We start from the raw sequence: 24,523 nt of genomic DNA on the forward strand, positions 1-24,523 counted from the left end.
TAAAACAAGAATAACCATAAATACTGTAATTTTGTTTACCAAGAGTCCATGTATATACTGGTCTTTTTTTTTTTTTTGAGCTATTTTGTCCCACTGGTCAATTTACTCCTGTGCCAGTTCGACACTGTGCTACTTATTCTAACTTCATAATATCTTATATATGGAAAAATCAAGGAACAGTTTTTAGCCATATTGGGATAATACTCAGTTTATCCCACAATAAAATTAATTCCACATACATTAACCAATTATATAAAAGTAAATTTTATAACTTTTAGAACTGAAAAATATAGGAGAATATATTTCTGATCTAGGGGTAGGGGAAAACTTAATAGAAACACAAATTATAAAAACAAAAGGTTGATAAAGGGTTGTCATTCAAAATGAATAACTTATTTCCTACAAAATGCATAAAGATGTAAAAAAAGACAAAGCACAAATGGGAGAAGATAATTTCAAAGCATAAAACTAATAAAGGATTAGTATCTAGGTACACATGCCCTAGAGAAATTTGTACATGTGTTCTGGGAATCATGTATAGAAAGGTTTATGTTTATATTTGTAATATAGCTCAGCACACCTTCATCTTCCTCAAGGAAAACTCTGGAAAAAATCCAGTTGTTGGTCTTCAGTAAAATGGATAAATTTTAGTAAAATCATATAAAGATTTGTTTATGTAGTAGTGAAAATGAATGAATTTATAGTTCCAGGTAACAACATGGATGATCCAGAAGAGAATGTTGGATGAAAAACAGGTCTAAGATTTTCTCAGAATTATATCAATTTTATAAAACTTAAAATATAAAGCAATACTAAGTATATTTGCTAAAAATGTTTATATATAAATCAAGCCTTGTGATCTGATTTCTGTCTTATAGGACATACAGGGTTTAGAAGTATAAGTTAATTGGGCACCGGTGGCTCACACCTGTAATCCTAGCTTCTTGGGAGGCAGAGATCAGGAGGATCACAGCCAGCCCAGGCACAGGGGAAAAAAAAGCGAGTCCCTATTTCAAAGATACCCAATTCAAAAAAGGGCTCGTGGAGTGACTCAAGTGGTAGAGCACCTGCCTAGCAAGCATGAGGCCCTGAGTTTAAATCCCAGTACCACCAAAAAACAGAAGTACAAGTTAAATGATACCTAAAGGAAGCAATCAGACAAATCTAGGAGATACTTTGTACGGACAACTGTGGTCTCTATAATAAGAAAGTGTGATTGAGAAGAAAAGATTTTGGGGGTTGGGAAGTGGAGTGTTCTAACTTAAAGAAGACTTGAGAAATGACCAGATGGAATGTGAAAACCTTAATTAGATTAGTAATAAACATTTTGTTGTAATTGAGGAAAGTCAAATACGAATTAGGTATAAGATGATATTAGAGTATGCTTTTGTTAGGTATGGTAATGGCATTTTGGTTAAATTAGAAAATTTGTTTTTCATAGCTGCATGTAAAAGAATTTTGAGATGAAATGTCAATTTCATAGTTTTTAATAGTCAATTTTATAGTCTCAACTATAAAATTACTATGCCATAAAAGGGGGAGAGATTAACAATTGTTAAGTCTAGGTACAGTAGAGTATATGGATGAAAACTTTCATAATAAAGAGTGAGAAAACAAGCAAAGTGAAGTTAAATTGTTTAGTGCTACATCTGTAAAACAAAAAAAAATGGAAATGAGAAATGATAAACTCTAACTTTGAGGTATTGGTTACCTAGTGAGGGAGATGAGGATAAAGGAAGAGTACAAAAGGGTAGGAGTACAAGGTATAGGTAATGTTCTGGTTTTTAAGAGGATTGGTGGTGGGATCATGGGAGTCTTTAAAAAAAAAACATGTTATTGAATTATATAATTTACTTACCATTAAATTCACCTGTTGCTTGTATATAATACAATTGTGTACAGTATACACACATAAAATTTGGGGGGAGGGTAATAGAGATCGAACCCAGGCCTCACACATGCTATCCAAATAATCATTTTACTACTGAGCTATGCTCCCAGCCCCATTTATAGTATATTTAAAGACTTGTATAGCCATAACCCCATTTACTTTTAGAATATTTTCACAATCCCCAAAGGTTCCCTCATATGCATTTGTAGTCAATCCCTATTTCCTTGAGTCCTTGGCAATTACTGATCAGTTGTCTATCTCCATAGGTTGATTGTTTCTGGTAAAGTTACCATGAATAGACTCATAACATGTAGTCTTTTTTTTTAACTTAGTGTAATGTACTATGTTATGCATTTATCAATAGCTCATTCAACTTATTTCTGAATAGTATTCCATTTTATAAATATTGTTTATTCACAGATTAATCAACTTGATGTCTTTATGTTGCTATATGTTTTTCTCTTGGGTGGACACCTAGGAGTGAAATTTGTTGAATTGTATGATAAATTTATGTTTGACTTTTCTTTTGCAGTGCTGAGGATTGAAAAATTTTAACTTTTTAAGCGTGCCAAGTTATTATAAAAAGTAAATATGCCATTTACCATTCCCACCAGCAATATGTGAGGGTTCCCATTTCAACACATCCTTGCCAACGCATGATATTGTCTTGTTTGGACTATAGCCATTCTAGTGGGTATATAGTATACCCTATTGTAATTTTAAGTTGCATTTACCTAATGACTATGTTTTCATATACTTATCAGCCATTCTTATATCTTCTTTGATGAAACAACTTTTCAGATCTTTTACTCTTTTTTTTGTTTTGTTTTGTTTTTGGTACTGGGGTTTGAACACGGCCTACACCTTGAGCCACTCCACCAGTCCTTTTTTGTGAAGGTTTTCTTAGAGATAGGGTCTCACAAACTATTTGCCCAGGCTTGCTTCGAGCTGTGAGCCTCCTGATCCTTTCCTCTTGAGTATATAGGATTACAGGCATGAGCCACTAGCGCCCTGCTTTTTTGTTAATTTTGCCTTATTTATTTTTTGGCAGTACTGGGATTTGAACTTAGGGCCTTGAACTTGTTAGGCGGGCACTTTACCACTTGAGCCATGCCCTTAGTCAGAGGGTCTCTTGTTTTTGCCTGGGGCTTACCTCAGACCATGATCCTCCTACCTGTAGCCTCTGGTATATTTGGGATGTTAGTGCACACCACCACACCCAGCTTATTGACTGAGATGAGGTCTTGCTGACTTTTTGCCTGGGCTAGCTGTAAGCCACAGTCCTTCTGATCTCTACCTCCTGATTAAAGCTGGTCTTACGGATATGAGCCACAGTACCTGGTGGTCTTTTTCTTTTTCATTGGTACTACTTGCTAGGCAGGTACTCTTATCATTTGAGCCCACAACGCCAATCCCCTTTTTGCTTTCCTAATGGTGTCTTTTAAGCACAAGAGTTTTACATTTTTTTTGTCAGTACTGGGGTTTGAACTCAGGGCCTCACACTTGCTAGGCAGGTGCTCTACCACTTAAGTCACTCTACCAGCCCTTTTTTGTGCTGGGTATTTTTGAGATAGGATCTCAAAAATTGAGATCCTGTTGACTCATATTGACTGAGATGGGGTATTCCTAACTTTGCCCAGGCTAGCTGTGCATATTGATCCTCCCAATCTCTGACTCCTGAGTAGCTAGGATTACAGGTGTTAGCCACTGGCACCTGGAAGGTTTTAAGTCCAGTTTATCATTTTTTTTATGGATTGTACTTTTGATGTTCACTTAATAATGCTTTCCCTAACCCAAAGCTATGATTATTTATCCTAGAGACATTGTAGCTTTAGTTTTTTTTTTAAATTTATGATCCAGTTTGTATGTATATAAATACATATATGTATATATATATGTATATGTATGTATTTATATGTAAAATACATACATATACATATATATTCATTTTTATGTTTACTTACATGTGTATACATTATTTGGGCCACCTCCCCCCCTACTTCCAGGCAGAAGTGATCCAGTTTTTAGTTAATTTTTGTGAATGGTGTGAAGAAAGCGTTAAAATTCACTTTTTGGCATATGCATATCCAATTCTCCCAGAACCTTTTATTGAAAGCATGCTTATTTTCTAATAAAATGCCTTTATCTTTTTTTTAAGTAAATTGACCATAATTGTGAAAGTTTATATATAGATTCTTCTGTTTCAGTATTTATGTAAACATCATGCTGTCTTACTCATTATATATTTGTGCTCAGAATTTTAATTAAAATGAAGTTGGATTAACTAGACTTAACTAAGTCAAACAATGCATGTTTTCACATTTATCATATTTTTATCCTTTTTCTGAGGTGTGGGAGGGTGTAGAGCTTTTTGCCTTCTACCCCATAGTATATCAAGTTATATTTTGAAAATTTTCATCTTTATTTTGTGCCTCACTCAGAAATACTCAAGAGGTAGCTAGGCATGCTGGTAATAGGAGCAGCTATCAAAAACAGGGACACTGGGTGAGATTGCAGTCTTCAGTGACATGAAATCCTAAGGCCAGTTAGGTGCCAACAGCATGCTTTTCCATCCATAGTAACTCAGCAGTGTTTTAAGCATTATTGTTCTTACTGTTTTAAAATGAAATCTTAATCAGAATATACTGGATGTATTTTATAAATCAATAATAAAAGTTATATCTGTATCACTTAGCTCATGGGCATTCCTGAAGCTTAATTGTTTGAGCTAATAATAAATATTTGCTTTGTTAACTTCTCATAGTGTTTCTGTGATTAAAGTGATGTTTTTTAAGTGCTTTGCAAAATATTAAGTGCTGTACAAACATTTTTAATGTCATTTGCACAAATAAACAAGTGAACTTTTCTTTCAAACACTTCACTTTCTAAGATAATGTGAAGGAAAAATGGTGAGCAGTCATTGAACTGTTGTGTCATTTGTTCACAGATACAAGTGAAATGGGTAAAATTGTGTGACAGCCTAAGAATGTGGGACATAGGTGAAAGCAGTGAGAGTGGAGGATCATTTTCTTCAGTCTCTGTTCATAATTGGAGTTGGTGGGGGGGTGGAGGTGAATGCTACTTGTAAATTTCTACACAATTGGATAGATAAGTGATAAAATGTAATCACTTAAAAAATTTCTTTTACTGATACATGTAATTTATGTAAAATGTTTTTAAATGAAGTACAAAGATATAGTAATGAAAGCAGTGTGGTAAGGGACATAAGAATTAGATATACAGACTGATAGAATTAAGAGTTCAGAAACAAACATTGAAGCCCAACACCAGTGGCTCATGCCTGTAATCCTAGCTACTCAGGAGGCAGACATCAGGAGGATTGCAGTTCTAAGCCAGCCCAGGCAAATAATTCGTGAGACCCTATTTTGAAAAAAATCCATCACAAAAATCGGCTGGTGGAGTGATTCAAGATCTAGGCCCTGAGTTAAAAAAAAGAAACAGACCTTAATGTTTATTCAATTGATTTTGGACAAGGCCACCAAGAGAATTTATTGGGGTAAAATATTCTTTTTACCACAGACATGCTGAATATCTACATGCAAAAGAATACATTTGAGCCCTCCTTCACTATACACAAAGATTAATTCAAAGTGTATCACAGAGCTAAGTTTAAAGCCAAAGCTGGGACAGTGGTATGCCCCTGCATCCTAGCTTTGCAAAAGGCCGAGGTGGGAGGATTGCTTGAACCAGGGACTTCAAGACTAGTCTGGGCAATGTAGACTGTCTCAAAAGGGGGTTGAGGCTGGAGGTATAGGTCTTTAGTAGAGGGCCTACTTAGCATGTGTTTGATTCCCATCACCACAAAAAAAGAAGAGCTAGGTTGAAAGGTATACTAAGTAGAACTAAAACTGAGGTTCTTAGAATAAAATATGGGAGTGAATATTTTGTGACATTGAGATTGTCAGTGATTTATTAGCTTAGCTGGACTTCATCAAAATTAAAAACTTTTCTGTTGTACAAAGGACACCATGAAAAATTTGCAAAGACAACCCACAGAATGGGAGAAAATAATTACAAATCATATTTGACAAGATGTATTTATTTAAAATACATTAAAATCTCTTATGACAAAAGTAAAAGGACAAGTAGCTCAGTTAAACAATGATCAAGGGATCTAAGTAGACATTTCTCCAAAAAGATGTACAAATGTCCATCAAGCAGATGATGTGATGCTCAGCTCCATTAGCCACCAGGGAAATGGTGATACGCAACTTCAAACCCATGAAGATGGCTGTAATAAAAAAGATAGACAATAACAAGTAGGGGTGAGAATATGGAGAAATTGGAACTCTTTTGTACTACTGAGGGCTTGTAAAAGACTGAGCTGCTTTGGAGAACTTTGGCAAGTATTTCAAAAGGCAATATAACACAGATCCCATGTGACCAAGCAATTCTCCTCTGGATAGACACCCAACAGAATTAAAAACATGTTCACAAGAGTCTTGTGCATAAATGTTTGTATTCATAATAGACCCAAAGTAAAAACAACTCAAGTGTCCATCAACCAGTGAATGAAATAAAATGTAGAATGGGACATTTTTTGACAATAAAAAAGAATGAAGTACTGATGCATGCCATATCAAAGGTAGACCTTGAAATCATTTTGCTGAATCAAAGTTTGTCACATGAAAACCACATATTAGATTATTCCACTTTACATGAAATGTCCAGAATAGGAAAATTAATAGATTGAAACAGATCAGTATTGCCTAAGTCTGGGCTGAGGTATTAGGAAGAAATGGGGAGTGACTGCTAATGGGTTCAGGGTTTCCTTTTGAAGAATAAAAATGTTGTAAAATTGTTTGTGGTGATGGTTGTTCAACACTTTGAATATATTTTAAAATGATTGATGGGTACACATTAAGTGGGTGAGTCATAAGACACATGAATAACAAAAATTTGAAAGTCAAGTAGTGCTGGATATGATAGCACAGGACTGTAATCCCAGCACTTGGAAGGATTGCAAGTCTTAGGCTAGCTTGGGCTACAAAGCATGACCCTGTCTTGAAAAAATATGTATCAAGCACTATCCCCCCCAAAAAAATTAGAGAAGCAAGAATAGGACATTTATAAAGATGTCTCTACTGTTTACCTTCTGGAGATAGAAAATGATCAAGTGGTTGATTCTAACCATTTTTCTTTCATTCCTCATCTGTCTAGTGGCTGACTAGATTTATTAAATGCATACACTTTTGTGTGAAATGATAGTAAATCATAATTCATTTTTGACAGGAATTGAGTTCTTCTCAGACTTTTTCACATGATGGAGGATTCTTCAATAGACTGGAAGATGATGTTCATAAAATTCTTGTTAGAGAAAAGAGAAGAGAACAGCTTACAGAATATAATGGAACTGATAATTGTACAGCTCATGAACACAACCAGGCATGTAAAATAGAAAATTCTCTTAAAATCACAGTGAAATGAAAATGAAAATTTTCTTTTTACAGTAATCAGTAGAATCCAATTACGATTGTATAAAGTAATAGTTTTACTGTATTGTCTTAGTCATTATCCCACAAAGATAAGATGTGTATAGTCCATTCATTGACATATTTATAGAGGTTGTGCTGTATTTTATTTATAGTTGGGCACTGGTGTTGGAGAGATCGCTATATACACACCTTCCTTCTCTTAGACACTCAGAGCTGTGAGGATATGAGTAGGTAGACCTGTAAAAGATTATCATTCAGCATGATGAAGACTTTTAGGGAGATGTATACAATAAAAAGTTTTGAATGGAAAAGGTAATAATGATCACTGATTGGGTAAATTGTGACAAGTATATAAAAATGACATTGGGGTAGATTTTGAGGGATGAATAATTCTATAAACTGAAAAATGGAGAAAGACTATAGCCTAAGGCATTTGCAAAAACAGGCCTTGGTTATGAAAGGCCTTAGTCTGAGTAATCAGCAAACTGAAAAATTTTGCAACTAAGAAGTATAGGGTTAAGTGAGTGTAGGATGACATGATTAGAGAAATACATTGAATTTGGGTTTTAAAAATTTTTTTGTACAAAACTAAGAAGTTAAAATTTTATCCTGTACAATAAGGCAAGCCATGGCCCACAAGTCAAATCCAGTCAGTGGCCTGTTTTTTTTAAAACTATATAAGTCATACAATACTGTTCATCTTATAGCATAAAATAAAACAAATTGAGATTTTCCCCAAAAATAATTTAGAAGCTTACATAGAAAATACCATTGCCTGAAGTTTATGATCTTTAAGTTATAGGTCAAAAGAATTTCATGTTGTTGTTTTGGGTTTTTATTGTTTTAGATTTTACTTTCTTTTTGAATTATTTTTATTTTTGAATCAGCACACATATGAGAGAGTTTCATTGTAAAAATTCCATACATGTGTACAGTGCACTGTGAACAAGTTCACCTCCATTTGCATTCCCATTGCTCCCTTTCTCCTCCCCTCTTTTTCAAACAGTGTTTGTTGGGTTTCATTATGCTGTCTGTCTCTCTGTAGATGTACATGTAAATATATATTTCTATAAATATTCTGTATATAATTTATATGTATATATATGTAACATACTTCAATCTTCAACCCCTCAGTATCCTTCATTTCCTTCTCCCCCCCCCACGGATTCCCCCAGACAATCTCCCACTTACAATCCCCCATTTACATTCATGTCCCATTATTATCATCATCATTATTTTAGGTCTAGGTTCTACAAATGAGTGAGAACATGTGATATATTTTAAGGCCCATGAGCTAAGAACAGTATGTACATTTTTGAAATAATTGTTTTTAAAAAAGAAGAAAGCCAGTTGTGGTAGCACACATCTATAATTCTAGAGCACACCTGTATTCCCAGCACTGGGTAACTGAGGCAGGAGGATCTCAAGTTTGAAGGCAGCCAGGCTATATAGCGAGACCCTGTCTCAAAAAAAAAAAAACCCAAATATATATATATATATTCTTTACAGAAGTATATATATATATATACTTTACAGAAAAAGTTTGTCATTATGTAGCATTGGCTTTCACAGTATTGTCTACATTTTCTATTCTAATTTAATTCCTGAGCCAACAGTAATTGCCAGAAAATATTTTTTAATATAGTGCTATGTTACTTTTGCTATATCTGCATTTCTACCTAACAGTCCTTTGATTCATCTTTTTTCTGACTGAAAAATTCCTGCTACAGCTACTCCAAATCCTAAAAGACTGCTTCCTTATCCTTTTATTCTTCTCAAAGGACATTATTCTCTGTTTACTAAAAAGATGGGTAAATTCAGTCATTGAACAAATTAAACATCTACTATGTGGTGTTATGTGAGACACAAGATAAGTCAGACCCTTAAGAACTTTTTACTGTAATGCAGCAATAGATTGGTTTATAAGTAACACTATTCCACGTGAAGACCTATTTTCAGCATACAGTGGAAAATTGCCTGCCCGAGGAACTTGTAAGCTTCTAACTTTCTGACATTTGATTTAATGTTTTCCTGTCTTGACATAACTGCCAGATTTTATGTACAGTCCAAGCAACCATGTTAACATTTATGGTTAGCATGTTTGCTTCCACTTTTTTCATTGATTGGGATTTTCTTCTTGGTAATCCATACCTTCTTTTTTAAAAAAGACATCTCATCATTTTTGGAGAGAAGATATGATATTAATATATTTCAGGAAATATTTACATGCCTCACACCTTTTGTAAAAGAAAGTTGAGTATAAATTAAATTATCAAGTGATTGTAATGCTATAATCAAGACAAAATGATAGTGTAGTATAGTAGAAAGAGAATAGACTTTGAAATCAAACAAATTAATAAACTATTAGGTCTTCAGGTTATCAAGCTCTGTTACATTGGAATGCAATTACTTGTTTTTCTTGCATTATTATTAGGAAGGTTAGAAATTATGACTTAAAATGTTTAGCCGACTATGTTTTAGACGTATGCATTAGTAGATAATTTTACACAATCTAGTGCAATAGTAATTCACAAGATTGGGGATCAGAGATGGCTTTGCAAAGAGAAAATAGCATTTGAATCGTAAACTTAAAGGACAGAAGAATTTGAACATGTGGAGGTGAGGAAGAAGAAACTGGAATGACTTGAGTAAAAGTATGGGCACAGTGAAGTATAAGCCAGCTTAATTAAAGCAGAAGGTTCATAGACAAATGCAGTGTAAGTTTGATAAGGTAGATTGAAAAGATCGTGCAGGATTTAAAGCCTACTTTATAATTTAGTCAGTAAACAATAAAGAATTTTTAAAGGTTCTTGAGCAGAGAGTAAAGTTTTATTTACTAATATTAATTTCACAGCAGTGCCTAGGAAAAACTAAAGGAGGGTGAAGAAAATAGAAAGGAATTAGACAGACAGTAACTTAGTTGTAAGGATATAGTACAAAATAAACATTACTTTAGTGAATTACTAGGGAATACAAATTGGTATAATGATTTTGGAAAAGAATTTGGCCTTAACTTTTAAATTAGAATGTGATAGGCATGACCTATCTTGTAGAAATTCTACCCCTGGATTTATTTATTCATTTTTTGGCAGCACTGGGGTTTGAACTCAGGGCCTCACACTTGCTAAACTGATGCTCTACCACTTGAGCCACTTCACCAGCCCTTCTACTCCTGGATTTAAACCCTGGATACATGTTCAAAACTCAGTTGTTTATTAACAAAATCAGTAGAATAAAAAGACCCTGCCCCCAAAAGACTTAGAAAAAGGGATGGGATATAATATATTACTTAAGGAATATAGATACAGATACAAAGAGTAACAGACAAAGACAGTGATAAACACAAAATGCATAATAGTGGATATCTCTAGGAAGAGAGGGAGAGGGATGTGATCTGGGAAGATACTGGTAATATTCAAACTTCTGTTTTTTTGAGAGAGAAAGATTGAATTATTTATACAAATCTGAGTCTCTTCGAGTATTGACTTTAGTTCATTCCAGATGCTGACATCATCCTCAGAGTCTGTTTAAATCCTTAATTTGCATATTGTTTTTTTTTTACCTTACATGTTTCGTGTGTGTGTGTGAAGTTTTTCATAAATTAAAAAAATTAGGATGTTTGTATATTATGTCATTTGAGTGTAATAGGGAAAAAGGATTACAACCATTTGAAAAATTCTCTATTCTTTTTGTGTATCTACGTCCTCTCACTGTTGTACTCTTTTCTCAGAGAAAAAAAAACCTCTTCCTTTTGCCAAGATTAAAATTCTGTACATACATTAATATACCAGGTATTACTAAATGTGAAATCAATCGATTTTAGTTCTACCATTCTATTGGGAGGATGTGCGGCTCAAGTGGTGAAGTGCCTGCCTAGTAAGCATAAGACCCTGAGTTTAAACTCCAATACTGCCCCCCCAAAACTTCCTAGGACAAGTGTTATGGTTCACACCTGTAATCCCAGCTATTTGGGAGGTGGTGAGAGAAGGATAGTGGTTCAAGGACAGCCTGAACCACTGAAATCCTACCTCAACAAACAAGCCAGGTGGGGTGATACTTATCTCTAATCCCAGCTATGTGGAAGGCAAAAAGTGCAAAACCCTACCTGAGAAATAAACCACAAAAGGCTGGAGGCATGGCTCAAGTGGTAGAGGGCTTGCCTAGCAAGGGTAAGGCCCTTGAGTTCCAACCATAGTACTACCAAAACAAAACTAGAAACTTGGAGTGTCCTTCTTATTCACCTGTCATAATCAGCCTGTATCCAAATGTTGATTCTACCTCCAAATCATGTCTCAAATACACTCCTTCCATTTATACCCCTTCACCCTTACTCAGGGTATAATTTTGTTTGGTCGGCTTCCTTACAGTAGCAATTGAAAGGTCTTTCTGCCTGTCTTACTCTACTCAGTTTTCTATATAACATCTGAAGGGGTTCTTTAACAAACTTACAGGCTCAAGCAGTCCTTCATTCTCAACCTCCTGAGTAATTGGGACTTCAGGCATGTGTCATCAAGCCTGGCTCCACAGTCATCTTGTACCATCTTTGCCTTCACTATATCCCACCTACATTGGCCACCTTTTTTCTTCCATTTACAGCACTGATATAGCACTTTTTTTCATAACTCAGATCTTATTTTCTAATTATGGCATTTGTTTATGTAAAATCTGTCTCCTTGCTACACAAATCCCAGAAGGACAGATTATTTTCATTTTTGCTCACCATTGTACACCTGGCACCTAGGAAAATACACATGAGTATTTGTGGAATATGTTACTGTTGCCACATTACTCTAAATAGACCCAGTTTTTATTCATCAAAAATGTGACCTTGGAGCTGAGTTCCCATGGCTCACACCTGTAACCCTAGCTACCTCAGAAACTGAGATAAGGGGGATCACAGTTTAAGGCCAGTTCAGGCAAATAGTTCAAAAGACCCCATCTCAACTAAGAGCTGGGTGTGGCAGTACACACCTGTAATCCCATGCTACTTGGGAGGCTGAAATCAGAAGGATCACAGTTCCAGACCATCCTGAGCAAAAAAGTTTGCAAAACCCCATTTCAGTGGAAAAAAAACTGGGTGTGGTGGTACATACCTATCATCCCAGCACCAGCAGGAAGCTTAAAATAGGAGGATTATGGTCCAGGCTGCTTTGGGCCCTATCTCCAAAAATAACCAGAGTGAAAAGAGATGGGAGCGTGGCACCTGCCTAGCAAGCAGAAAGCCCTGACTTCAAACCCCAGTACCAAATCATAATTTGGAGTGACTTTTTACATGTAAATTTATTTTGACATATGGTGCAAGATGACAGGTATCTTGAGGATAGACTAATAACAACTTGTCATGGAGAAGTTTTAATATGTTTATTCTAGGATATAAATATCTTTTCAAAGGCCTGACACTGTTGTAGAGTATGCTGATAGCTTGAAATTAATCATAAAAATCTTACTTGCTTTCACCATACATAATATAATTAATAATACAATATAATTGAGTCAAGTTGAAATTGATTTAATAGTTTAAGATTGCCTGAAAAAATAAAGTCAGGATTTTCCTCAATCCTTTCATAAAAGAATATTGTAAACTAGGATTGACAGAACAGTTTTAATCTTAAAACAGTGTTTTTCTTTTTTCAGGAGGTGGTTCTAAAAGATGGAAGAATTGAAAGACTAAAGTTGGAACTTGAAAGGAAAGATGCTGAAATCCAGAAGCTGAAAAATGTGATCACTCAATGGGAGGTTTGTATTCATTTACTTAGAAAAGAAAATAATTCTATAAATTTATACATTTTTTTGGTTTTCTTATATGTAAACATGTTTAATAGTTAATAGGAATAGTCATTCTGATGTTTGGATTTTTTAACTGACTCATGATTTGAAGTCTGAATAATAATATTATTTATATTGTTTCAGTGTATATGTATATATAATACATATATTATTTCATATATATAATAACCATTTTAAGTGGATGAGTCAGTGATATTATTGCACAATATTTCCATTATTGTGTAACCATCACCACTATGTTTTTTCAGGTTTTTTCATCATCCCAAACAGAAATTCTGTTCCCATTAAACAGTTCCCCATTCCCAGTCCTCCAGTCCCTCATAACCCCTTAATCTCCATGAATTTGCTTCTTCTAGGTACCTGGTAAAGGTAGAAACATAGAATATTTGTCCTTTTGTGTCTTGCATATTTCATTTAGCGTAATTTTTTCAAGGTTCATCCATGTAGCATTTATCAGAATTTTATTCCTGTTTATAACTGAATAATATTCCATTGCAGGTATATACTGCATATTGTTTATTGGTATACAAGTATCTGAATACCTGCTTTGAATTCTTTGGGATAAATACATAAGAGTAGAATTGCTAGATCATATAATAATTCTGTTTGACATTTTAAGGAACCTCCAAACTGTTTTCTGAAGCATCTGTACCATTTTATGTTCCAACCAGCAGTGCACAAGGGTTCCAGTTTCTCTGCATCTCCCCAACACTTGGATGTATACTTGTTTTTAACCATGAATCTTACTTCTTCCCTTGACCTAAAAAAATCTCTTATTTATATCAAATATCACTTTTTGAATAATATTAGGCCATTCAACAATTACTCATTGCATGCCTGTGGTGTGCCAGGTACTTTTCTGGGCCCAACGTATGTAACAGTGAAAAAAATAAATCGAGTTCAAGCCCTGATGGTTCTTACATTTCTCTTCTTCCTCTGCTTGTGCCTTTAGGAATAATAAGCCTTGCTCAGACTTTTTCCAACTACACAAATCCATCTTCCTTAGCTTTTCATTTCTAGTTTCCTTTGCTTTTGTTGAAGTAGGCATGAGTTATAGGAAAGATAGAAATGGAAAAGAATTGCAATACAATGTAGGATTTACAATTGATATTTGAAAGAGTGATCCAGAAGTACAGAGAAAGGAATGGATGAGTTACTGCTATTGAAAATTGGTGAGAATTTCACAGAGATGATTTTTCCACGTAGGGAGAACAGTGTACACAAAGGCATGGGAATGGTAGGAAGTGTACACGGTAGCTGACATTTAGAGAAATGTAGAAGGCTGGAGAAGGCGAGATCGAAGATGTTCATTGGGATTAGAATCTGAAGGCATTTGGATTTTAGATAGGTCAATAAAAGTCACTAAAGAAAAGTGACATGAGAATTGTTTTTGTGGGATTATGATGCATATAGCTAGGGCCTGGAGTGAAGATAGTTTGGTGAAACAGTGAGTAGTAAGAGGAAGAGCACAATATTTAACTGGTTGGAGGAAAATGAACATGTAGTTTGCATTTTGGACATACTGAATTTGAAACGACTGTGCTACAATCAATCTCAGGATACAGTGGAGTCACAACATGTGAGCATTTAACTTTACCAACTTGATATGCCCTATATTTTTGTGAAATTAAAAATACTAGCCATACATGGTGCTTGTAATCCCCAGCACTTCAGAAGCTGAGGTAGGATGATGGAAAGTTTGGGGTCAGCCTGAGCTAGACCCTCTCTCAAAAAAAAAAAAAAACTAAAATAGTAGGACATTGTGTATTTCATATGTGCTCTTTATTACAAACCACATGTTGCTAGTATTTTAGGTATTTATGTTTTGTAGGTACATTTACTACTCAGGATTGTATATATAAAACTGCATATACTATTTTCATAAGCACATTAGGGAATTTTCACAGGTGATTTGCATATTTGCATTTTTTGATTTATGAGCTGCTTTTAGATATTAAAGCTTTCATAAGAGGTGCCGCCATGTATAGTGACCTGCACCGTGGACAAAAAAACTTGAGCTGCACTTAGAGTTTGGTGAGATATTAACATAGATTGAAGTCCTACAAGTAGGAATTTCATGGGAGTGTTGTTCCACATATTCATGGTGAATATTTCTGTATTCAAAGTGAATACAATTATAGTTGAGTGTATATATTTTTCCCTGACACATTTATGGTACCACCTGACTTGTCTCTTGTTCATTTCTAAAGTTTTTCAGAAGTTCTATTCTTTATATATACTGTGGTGCTTACTTTAGTTCACTGTGTAGAGTATTACTCAGTAAACAATTGATTTATCATCACCCATTTAATAAAGAGAGAACTGTTTAGTAAAAGCCAACTTTATAGGACTTAGAATACATTTAAATCTGTTTTACAAGAAATTTGAGGGCTAGGGCAAGGTTCAGTGATAAAATACTTGCCTAGGATGATTAAAGCCCTAGGTTTGATCTCCAGCACTGTAGAAACAAGAAAAATTTTAATCTGTTAACTTCTAGGTACATGTTGAGAGAAGAAATGACAAGTTCTTTAAACTGATATATTTTCCTTAGGCATTTATTTTTCTATAATATATTAAGTGGATTGGTTACTATTTTAACTCTTTATTAATGTTTCTGAGAGTGTTAAAAAATGTTGACTAAGGATAGTATAGGCAGAAAGTCACCTGGAATGTGGATGTTAATGTTGGGGCACAGGCCCTCTTTTTCATAAGTATGTAATTGTATCATTTATATAGTGTGAGGGGAAGCTAAGCCATTTGAAAAAAATTGAAAAAAAGCTGAAAGATGTTTCAGTAAATTACTAATTCATGTCAGCCAAAAATTATTATAGCAGTAATTATTTATCAATGAAATAAGAGATTAGGTAAAGTTTAACTGAGAAGGTATATAGAACTGTGCTGTAAAATTCAATAACCACTACAAATGTCTCAATTTAAATTAGTGTTAAGTAAAATTAAAAATTCATTTTCTCAGTCACACTAGCCATGTTTCTGGTGTTCAGCAGCCACATATTGGACAGTGGCAACTACAGAACAGATATAGAAAGTTCTACTATATTGTTGTACAGTACTGGTGTTGAAATGAGTCATTTTTCTTTTGGGTTTCATCTGAATTATTTTGAATTGTGTAAGGGTTTTATTTGGGGAAGAAAGACAAAGACTCTTCAGGAAAATTTAGTATTATCCTGACTTCACTTTCAGCTCTCCTTAATTTTTTATTTTAGTGAACATTTAATTTAAGTAGTAGACTGTTCTAGTTACATTTTCCTCCATCCTTTTTTTCTCAGAAATAATTTATGTCTTTAAGCAAGCCTAGAATTCACAACTCCATAAACTGTTTGTAAATCATTAATTATATAGTTTACATTTCTAAAATTAAAATTTTCTTTTTTGACTAATAGGCAAAATATAAAGAAGTAAAGGCAAGAAATGCACAATTATTGAAAATGCTTCAGGAAGGTGAAAGTAAGTAATTTGTGTGTTTTTAGAATTAAAATTTGTCATAGCAATATTTGAAGTTAATTTTTCAAGACAAATCATTTATCAACTCAACAAAATAAAAAGCTTTTCCCGAGTGATACAGGCTAGGTAGTTGCTGACAATATTATCATTATAAGACACTCTTAAAGAGCCTTGGTTTTATATACATTTGCACTACTCAGGCAAGAGAAATCCTTGAAATTTCAATTCCATGAATCATTGGACCATTTTAGAAGGAAAACAAATAGAATTTGCTTTTAATTGTTGGAGGAGGCAACTTGTGATTGCTTTAGGTTTTTCTTCCTATTTCCTTCCTTTTTTCTCCCTCTCCCACTGCTCTTTTTATTTTGGCTACTAGAACTCATCAATAGAAACCTAAAGAAATAATCTAATCCAAAAACTGATTAGAGATAACCTTAGTAAATTTGATGTCATATGAAAGCTTCTCAATCAGTTGCCTTCCTGAAACTTACCTTGAAAGTTCTATGAAAATTTTCCATTCATAACACAAAAGGAAATATGTATTAATTTTTAAATATGAGATTTAAGCAAAGGAAGTTATAAATCACAAAAGAACATAGATTAAGACATCAATAAAGTAGAAAATCTCATGAATAGGTAAAACTAAATATAATAAACAATTTCCCTTCTCAGTAAATGCTCATAAAATCTACATGTAGTGCCTGTGTACTGTATGGCATTCAAGGAACTGAAACTTACATTGAAAAGAAAAGAAAATGTCTAAAAGTATGGATATAAAGCTATTGGTAGAACTATCCAACTGAAATTTAAATTATATTACGAAAAATAGTTAATCAAAACAGTGTGAAATGTGTACAGCCCTAGGTTCAGTCCCCAGCACCAAAACAAATATGAGTAAAATGCAAATTTTCATATATAAATATAAAAATATATATCAAATGTATATATTTTGGTGGTATTGGAGTTTGAACTCAGGTCAAATTTATATTTTTTATATGTTAGCTGATAATATGATGAAATAGGAGTTTAGGAATAATGGGGAATGGGAGCCAGTTGCTCATGCCTATCATCCTAGCTACTTGAGAGGCTGAGATTGGGAGGATCATGGTTCAAGGCCAGCCTGGGCAAATAGTTCATGAGACCCCATCTCCAAAAATAACCAGAGCAAAATGGAGTGAAGGTGTGGCTCAAGTGGTAGAGCACTTGCTTTGTGAGCATGAACCTGAGTTCAAACCCCAGTCTTACCACCACCAACGACGACAACAAAAAAATAGAATAATGGGAAAAGGCATTATTTGTATATTAAGGTATAAACATTATAAGGTTAAATTAATTTTATCAACATCACAGGATTAGTATCATAAGATTAATGCATGTTATTAAGCTTCAAGTGTGGGTCATTTAATGAAAATAAAAAAATTATTTGGAAGACATTTATCTAATTGAAGAAATGAGCTGGTGGAGTAGCTCAGGAGGTAGAGTGCCTAGCAGTCGTGAAGCCCTGAGTTCAACCCCTAGTACCACCAAAAAAAAATCTTTAACTGAAGAAATGAAGCATATCATTGTACTTTGGGCTATATGATTTATAAAAGTAAAAATAATATTCCCCACTAATAAACTATTCCAGAAAGTTCCTCTCAAAAGTAAAGCTGGGACTGATGATACACACCTGTAATCACAGCCACTCACAAGGCTGGGGGAGGAAGATTGTAAAAGGCCAGACTGGGCAACTTTGGTGAGATCCTCCCTCAAAAAATTAAAAAGGGCTGGAGGTAGGTAGCTTAGTGGTAGAGGACCACCAAAAAAAAAAAAGATAGAGAAAAAGTAGATTAAAAATAAGTATCATGGGGCTGGGCTGAGGTAAAATATAGTTCAGAGGTAAAACCCTGCCTAGCATGCACAAGGCTCTGGGTTTGATCTCCAGCACTGTCAAAAAAAAAAAAAGGCTATTAGTGAATAACATCAATGCCATAGTCCACACCATAAGTAATCCAAGTAGAAAATGTTACGTATTTTCACATAATATGAAAATATTCAAAACACTGTAGCATTTATAATGTAAATGTAGCCAATTCTGTTATAATTCAACCTATTTTGCTAACAATCACTTCCCTTTTCAAAATCACAGTTAAAAAACATAAGACTTGTGAGAAAAATAAGGAACACAGCATTCAAAAACTTCATTCATGGCATATTTAAAAAAAAAGGCACTTGGGAGGCTAGGGCAGGAGGATCATGAGTTTAAGGCCAGCCTGGGCTATATATAGTGAGTTCCAGGCCAACTTCAATTGCATAGGGAGACTTCATCTCCAAGATAGATAGATAGATAGATAGATAGGAAGGAAATAATAAGTAAGATGGGAAAAGTACAAAGTCATAGTGAGGGAGGAATGAGTTTTAGTGATTTATTATATAAAAAGGTGATTGTAGTTGATAATAATGTAAGTGCTTGGCATGGTGGTGCACATCTGTAATCCTAATACTCAGGAGGACCATAAGTTTGAGTCCAGACTGGCTATATAGTGAGAACCTACCAAAAAAAATATGATAATAAAGAAAGCATAAATGTTTGAGGCTATAGATAAATTAAATATCCTGAGTTAATATCTGTGGTGATATTAGTTCTCATATATTTAAACATTTCCTCCTTTGCTAATTTATTACAATTTTACCTCTTCAACTTCTCCTACTTCATTTTCTTAGTGAAGAGCTAGTTTCATGCATTAACCATGTGGAGACTTTTAAAGCTTAGGAAACTGGACCAAAATAGAGAGGGGTCTTTTGTTTTTCCATTGAGGGTAAAACCTCTAGAATAGTTCTAAGAGACCACAAATGTTATGTGATCAGTCATATGAGCTATATTTATTTACTAGTGCTTTATTGGTGTGAAAAGTCAGATAATAATATTGTCTGCCTTATAGTCACTTCACCAATTTAACAAAAAAGCACTCTTCACTGCCTTTAAAAAATCTTGCTTTAAGATTAGTCATGGTAGCCAGGCATAGTGGTTCATGCCTATAATCTCAGCCCTTGGGTAGCTGAGGGTAGAAGATTAAGCATTCAAGGCCTCCTTGGGCTACATGATGAGATCTTGTCTCAAAAGAAAAAAATTAGCCAAAGTTTTTCCTATGTGAAAATTTGCATGTTGTTGTATACTTGATCTAGTTAATGTAGATGCAAATAATGATCATCATATCTGCAATCGTGATTTTAACACCACAGAAAATTTAAAATTTCCAAGAAAAACTGCTGCGGTGATAATAATCAGAATTTACTGTGGAAAATAAAATCTATGCTGGGTCAAGAAGTACAGTGATCCATTAAAAAATGTAGTACATTCATTAAGTAAGAAGACAAGGAATCATTGTTCTAACTGTACTATACTTAGATTTTTGTTCACTGCAGTACTATTAAAGCATTTGAATGACTGAAAAGAAAATACTGCTGTTTTTCCTTTTTTGTCAGTGAAAGATAAGGCAGAAATACTTCTGCAAGTCGATGAATCACAGAGTATCAAGAATGAACTAACTATACAGGTAAAGAAATACGGAGTATACATGATTGATTTTCTTATGCTATTCTTTAGTCTTAAATTTTTAAACTTGACTAAACAGAACTACAACCCATCAACATTGCAAGAAAGTAATAGAAACTATACTTTATTATTATGTAATAGCAAGTTAGTAAAGATTCCGTTTATTGTCCTTAAGGGAGGTAGGTATGTCCTGAAGAATGGGGAAACATTTTAGTGGACTGTTAACATAGGGATGAAAGGGCAGGTAGAACTTAATCTGTTCCTAGATTAGACTTACTCTCCTTCACATCCTTGACTTCTGACAGTGAGTTTGTCCTGTCTATCTGTAAGAGATAACTGTATATAAAACTTAATGGAAACTATGGGGAGAGTTTCTTCTCTGATACTTGTTTATGTAGTTGTCAGAATTTATCAGTGTGAAAAGTGTTCATAATTAGTGTATTTGTCAAGAAGATTTGAAAAATCGCTTTCTTATTGAATATTTGGTTATAGGTGACTTCACTTCATGCTGCATTAGAACAAGAAAGATCTAAAGTGAAAGTATTACAGGCAGAATTAGCCAAATACCAGGTATGCTTTTATAATTTTGAAGAGTTTTCATCACCAAAGGTACATTTGGACTAGATATTTTGTGAAAATAAATGTACTATCTTATTTTGGGGCCAAAATTTATTCATCAAGTATATTAACAATTTTATTATTGATCATATAATTTACATTTAAAACATTGTTACAATTATAAGTAGTACTACTAACTAGTTATTCTTTTGGAATTACAAAATAGTGACTTTCTAATTCTGTCATTCTGCACTTACAAGATGACATTCAGCATTTATATGGATGAAACAAAATATCAGTGCTTTGTTTTAATATATATGTATATTTGTATATACATATTTATATGTACATGTGTATGTGCCTAAATCATAAAAATGCATTAATTAATGGGTGATCATAGTCAAGGAAGCTTGAAAGCCTCTAGTAGCATAGAGAACATAAACATTTACTCAAACTACCTGCGACATTGAATCAGTCTGAGAAGGGGAATTCCCTTTGCCTGGGAGACTTTGAGAAGGATGCTTGAATGTTGTTTTGGTTTCTTTTTAAAGCTCTTAAGAAGCATGATAAGAGTTTTAAACTATGTAACATCAGTACCTATGTATAGTAGCTATACCTTAATTTTTTCTACATTCTTATTTTCCTGTTAACAGAAAATAAATCATTTAAAAATACCTGTGATTATACATCTCAAGTCCCACAAAATCGGTTCATACTGTTTTTCTCTGAATAAAAGTTCTTTGCAGAACTTTTATGTGATCAGGAATGAAGAATAAATAGCGTTCTTATACTTGGAAGTTTTTTGTTTTGTCTTCTTTAGAAGGTTGACGTAGAAATATATTTGACTCTAAAGATAGAAGCTATAGGATGAAAAAGCTTGGAGGAAATGAAGAGAAGCTGCCATCATTATCAAATGAGTCTGGGCTCAGTATGTCCTGAACATAACCACTACTTTAAGAAATGTATTTCCACAAACAAGCAGTTCCCAAACTTGGTGATCATCAGGATCACTTGGAAACATTTGAATTATATATTATAAGCAATATTTTGGTGATCAACTTAAGTTTGGTTATCATTACCATACTTTATCAAAATGGGAAAAATATTATAAGGAAAATACTTTAAATTATTTTTATGGTTGAATTGAGGTGTGGCCTATGTAGTTGTGGATGATTTTAATTTTGTTCTTTGTACTTTTGTTCTTTCCATATTTCTACAATAGGTATTTGCTTTTTAAATCAGAATAAAACAAAATGTAATGTTAAAATAATGTACAGAGATAGGTGTGGTGGTACATGCCTGTAATCCTAGCTACATAGGACACAAAGATGGCAGGATTGTTTTTTAAGGCCAGCCCAAGAAAAAAAGTTAGTGAGACTCTATCTCAAAAAACAAGCCAGGCATGCCTATAATCCTAGCTACTCAGGATTCAGAGATCAGGAGGATAATGGTTCAAAGCCAGCCCAGACAAATAGTTCATGAGACCCTATCTAAAAAAAATCCAACACAAAAAATGGCTGGTGGAATGGCCCAAGTGGTACAGTGCTTGCCTTGCAAGCATGAGACCCTGAGTTCAAATTTCAGTACCATTAAGAAAAAAAAAAGCCAGGCATGGTCGTTCATACTTGTATTCCTAGCTGTACAGGAGGCAGAGGTAGAAGGATCATGATCCAAGATCAGCCCTGGGCAAAAACATGAGACCTTATATGAAAAATAACTAAAGCAAAAAAGAAAAGAAAAAGGGTTAGAATGTGGCTCAAGTGGCAGAATACTTGCTATAGCAAGCACAAAGTACTAAGGTTCAAACATCTGCACTGCCAAAAAAACAAAAGTACATAAAATTGTTGTCTTTTAAGCTGCCTTTCGTTTTCCTTGGCTCAAGTCAAATAACCATAAATGATATTTCATGTGTAACAAATTAAATACAGACCTGTGTATGCCACTGAGCAATATGAAAATAACCTACTTTTCAATCTACTAATAGACAAAATCACATTTCTAATGCAGTTTAATATGACCAAAACTTGGCAGAACTTGAATTATAAATTGAATTGTCCAAAAATAATGAACTAAATTTATTGATCATATGGAACAAATTAAGTGTGTGGTTTATTTTGGTATTTATCAGATGCTTTACTTTTTAAAAAAATCCTACAGCAGTAAAAATGAACTTTAAGAAATAGGATATTCATTCACTTGTAAGCTAATTAAGCCTAAACAAATTCATATAGAAGTACAGTAACTGTAGGTATACAAATAATTTAGTAGTATGGACACTCAAATTTGTAACATTTACGAAAAAATATTGCTTCCTTCTCATACCCCAGAATACCTTTGGTCTCATATGTTCTTAAAATGAAAATGTCCCTAAAATGGTGTTTCCTAAATAATTTGCTTTATTTTTTCTTTACAGGGTGGCAGAAAAGGGAAAAGAAACTCTGAATCTGACCAGTGTAGGTGATTATATTAGCCTTTGAAGTCAACACAAAAGTTAAAACTTTCAGGGTTTTGCAAAAATGTATATATTTAATGTTGAACAACTGCTAAACTATGCAGTTTTTGTTGAAGGAACTAAAAGCAACTAGCTCACTAACAGTCTATAACTTTACGTTCTTTTGGCTTAAAGTGAAAAGAAATATTGAATTCCAGAAGCACTCAATGAGTATTGTTTGCTATCCATACTTCTTATCACTTTAGTTTTTCATCAGTCAATAAAATTCAATTACTCTTCCAGTAATGTTTGATTTTTTTTCAAGTTTCATAAACAATGTGAAAGTATCATTTTTGCTTATGCATCAGCCAATTAATTCTTTCAGTTCAGTACACTTTCTGTGTACTAAGAGTCACAAGATGAGTGAAATATGGTTGATATCCTCATGTAGCTTATGTGTAGGTGGGTAAAGTAGGGGCAAAAAGTAATTATTATCTGTTTGAATGTGATACATTGTTTGGAAATTGAGAAAACTTGCATGAGATAAATTTTAGTAAGTATGTTTTCTGTAACTTTGTTGAGAAGCAGTCTAGGCAGCAGGAATGAAATCTGGGCTGAAGGGTTTGTTTTTAAGAGCAGTTTGGCTGACCTGAGGTTAGTAATATGACATACTGGGAATCAGGAGTTTTATGAGTGGGGAAGAATGAAGGAGAGATTTTTTTGTTGCTGGAGATTGAACTCAGGGCCTCACACATGCTAGGTGAGCACTGTACCACTGAACTGCACTCTCAGCTCAGAAGGCTTTTGTTTTGACTAGAACATATGTTTATATAGGGCAGAAATGAGAAAGCCAGAAGGGTAGTTTGGGGATAGCTTTCATCCATCTTGAATTTCAAGATAATTTGATTAGCACAGGGAAACATTAAAAATGTACAGACAAAGCAGTCATCAGAGTTGTCCTTTAGAAACAGAATACTTGTCCTTTTAAATAGAAAATCATAAAAGAAAGTCATTTGGAAGAGAATATTGAGGAGGCTTTTATAATAGTAGAAATAGGAAATAAAGGTAACCTCGAACTGGGAAAGTTGCAGTAGATTTCAGAAAATTAAAAAGTGTTTCCATGGGGGAGTCTAACAGACTTATGCAGAATGAGAAAAAGGGCATCAGAGACAAAAACAAGATCTCAGGCCTAAAAGAGAGTAAGAGTGATGGTGTCATTCATAAAGAAGTCATGTGCCAATGGCTCATGCCTATAATCCTAGCTACTTAAGAGACAGCGATCAGGAGGATCTCAATTCAAAGCCAGCCCATGAGACCGTATCTCAAAAATACCCAACACAAAACATATAAAACATGATAATCATATTCCAAACAAAAATGTGAAATATTTTATAGATTTTATT

The 24,523-nt window shown here is 33.9% G+C and overlaps 1 protein-coding gene and 1 long non-coding RNA gene across 5 annotated transcripts in view; one reads left to right on the top strand and one right to left on the bottom strand.

Moving 5' to 3' along the window:
* Positions 1–23,422, top strand: part of Gkap1 (G kinase anchoring protein 1) — a 69,796-nt gene extending 46,374 nt beyond the window's left edge. For 2 of the 3 annotated variants that reach the window (XM_074052299.1, XM_074052300.1), the window contains 6 exons: positions 7,145–7,297; positions 12,982–13,083; positions 16,536–16,599; positions 20,062–20,132; positions 20,624–20,701; positions 23,103–23,422. In XM_074052299.1, the coding sequence (XP_073908400.1) occupies positions 7,145–7,297; positions 12,982–13,083; positions 16,536–16,599; positions 20,062–20,132; positions 20,624–20,701; positions 23,103–23,150 (516 nt within the window). In that variant the 3' untranslated portion in view covers positions 23,151–23,422. The remainder of the gene's footprint in view (positions 1–7,144; positions 7,298–12,981; positions 13,084–16,535; positions 16,600–20,061; positions 20,133–20,623; positions 20,702–23,102) is intronic. The other variant, XM_074052301.1, reaches the window with a different exon arrangement.
* The window catches only part of LOC141415531 (uncharacterized), a 61,222-nt gene continuing 42,634 nt past the window's right edge, over positions 5,936–24,523 (bottom strand). Inside the window, exons 1-2 of one of the 2 annotated variants that reach the window (XR_012440501.1) lie at positions 7,005–7,149; positions 5,936–6,143 (exon numbers count right to left, since the gene is read on the bottom strand). This is a non-coding gene — a long non-coding RNA (uncharacterized lncRNA). Of the gene's footprint in view, positions 6,144–7,004; positions 7,150–24,523 lie in introns of those variants that run through there. The other variant, XR_012440502.1, reaches the window with a different exon arrangement.

The sequence above is a fragment of the Castor canadensis genome, chromosome 13 (genome assembly GCF_047511655.1).
Source record: "Castor canadensis chromosome 13, mCasCan1.hap1v2, whole genome shotgun sequence".
Taxonomy (NCBI): Eukaryota; Metazoa; Chordata; class Mammalia; order Rodentia; family Castoridae; genus Castor; species Castor canadensis.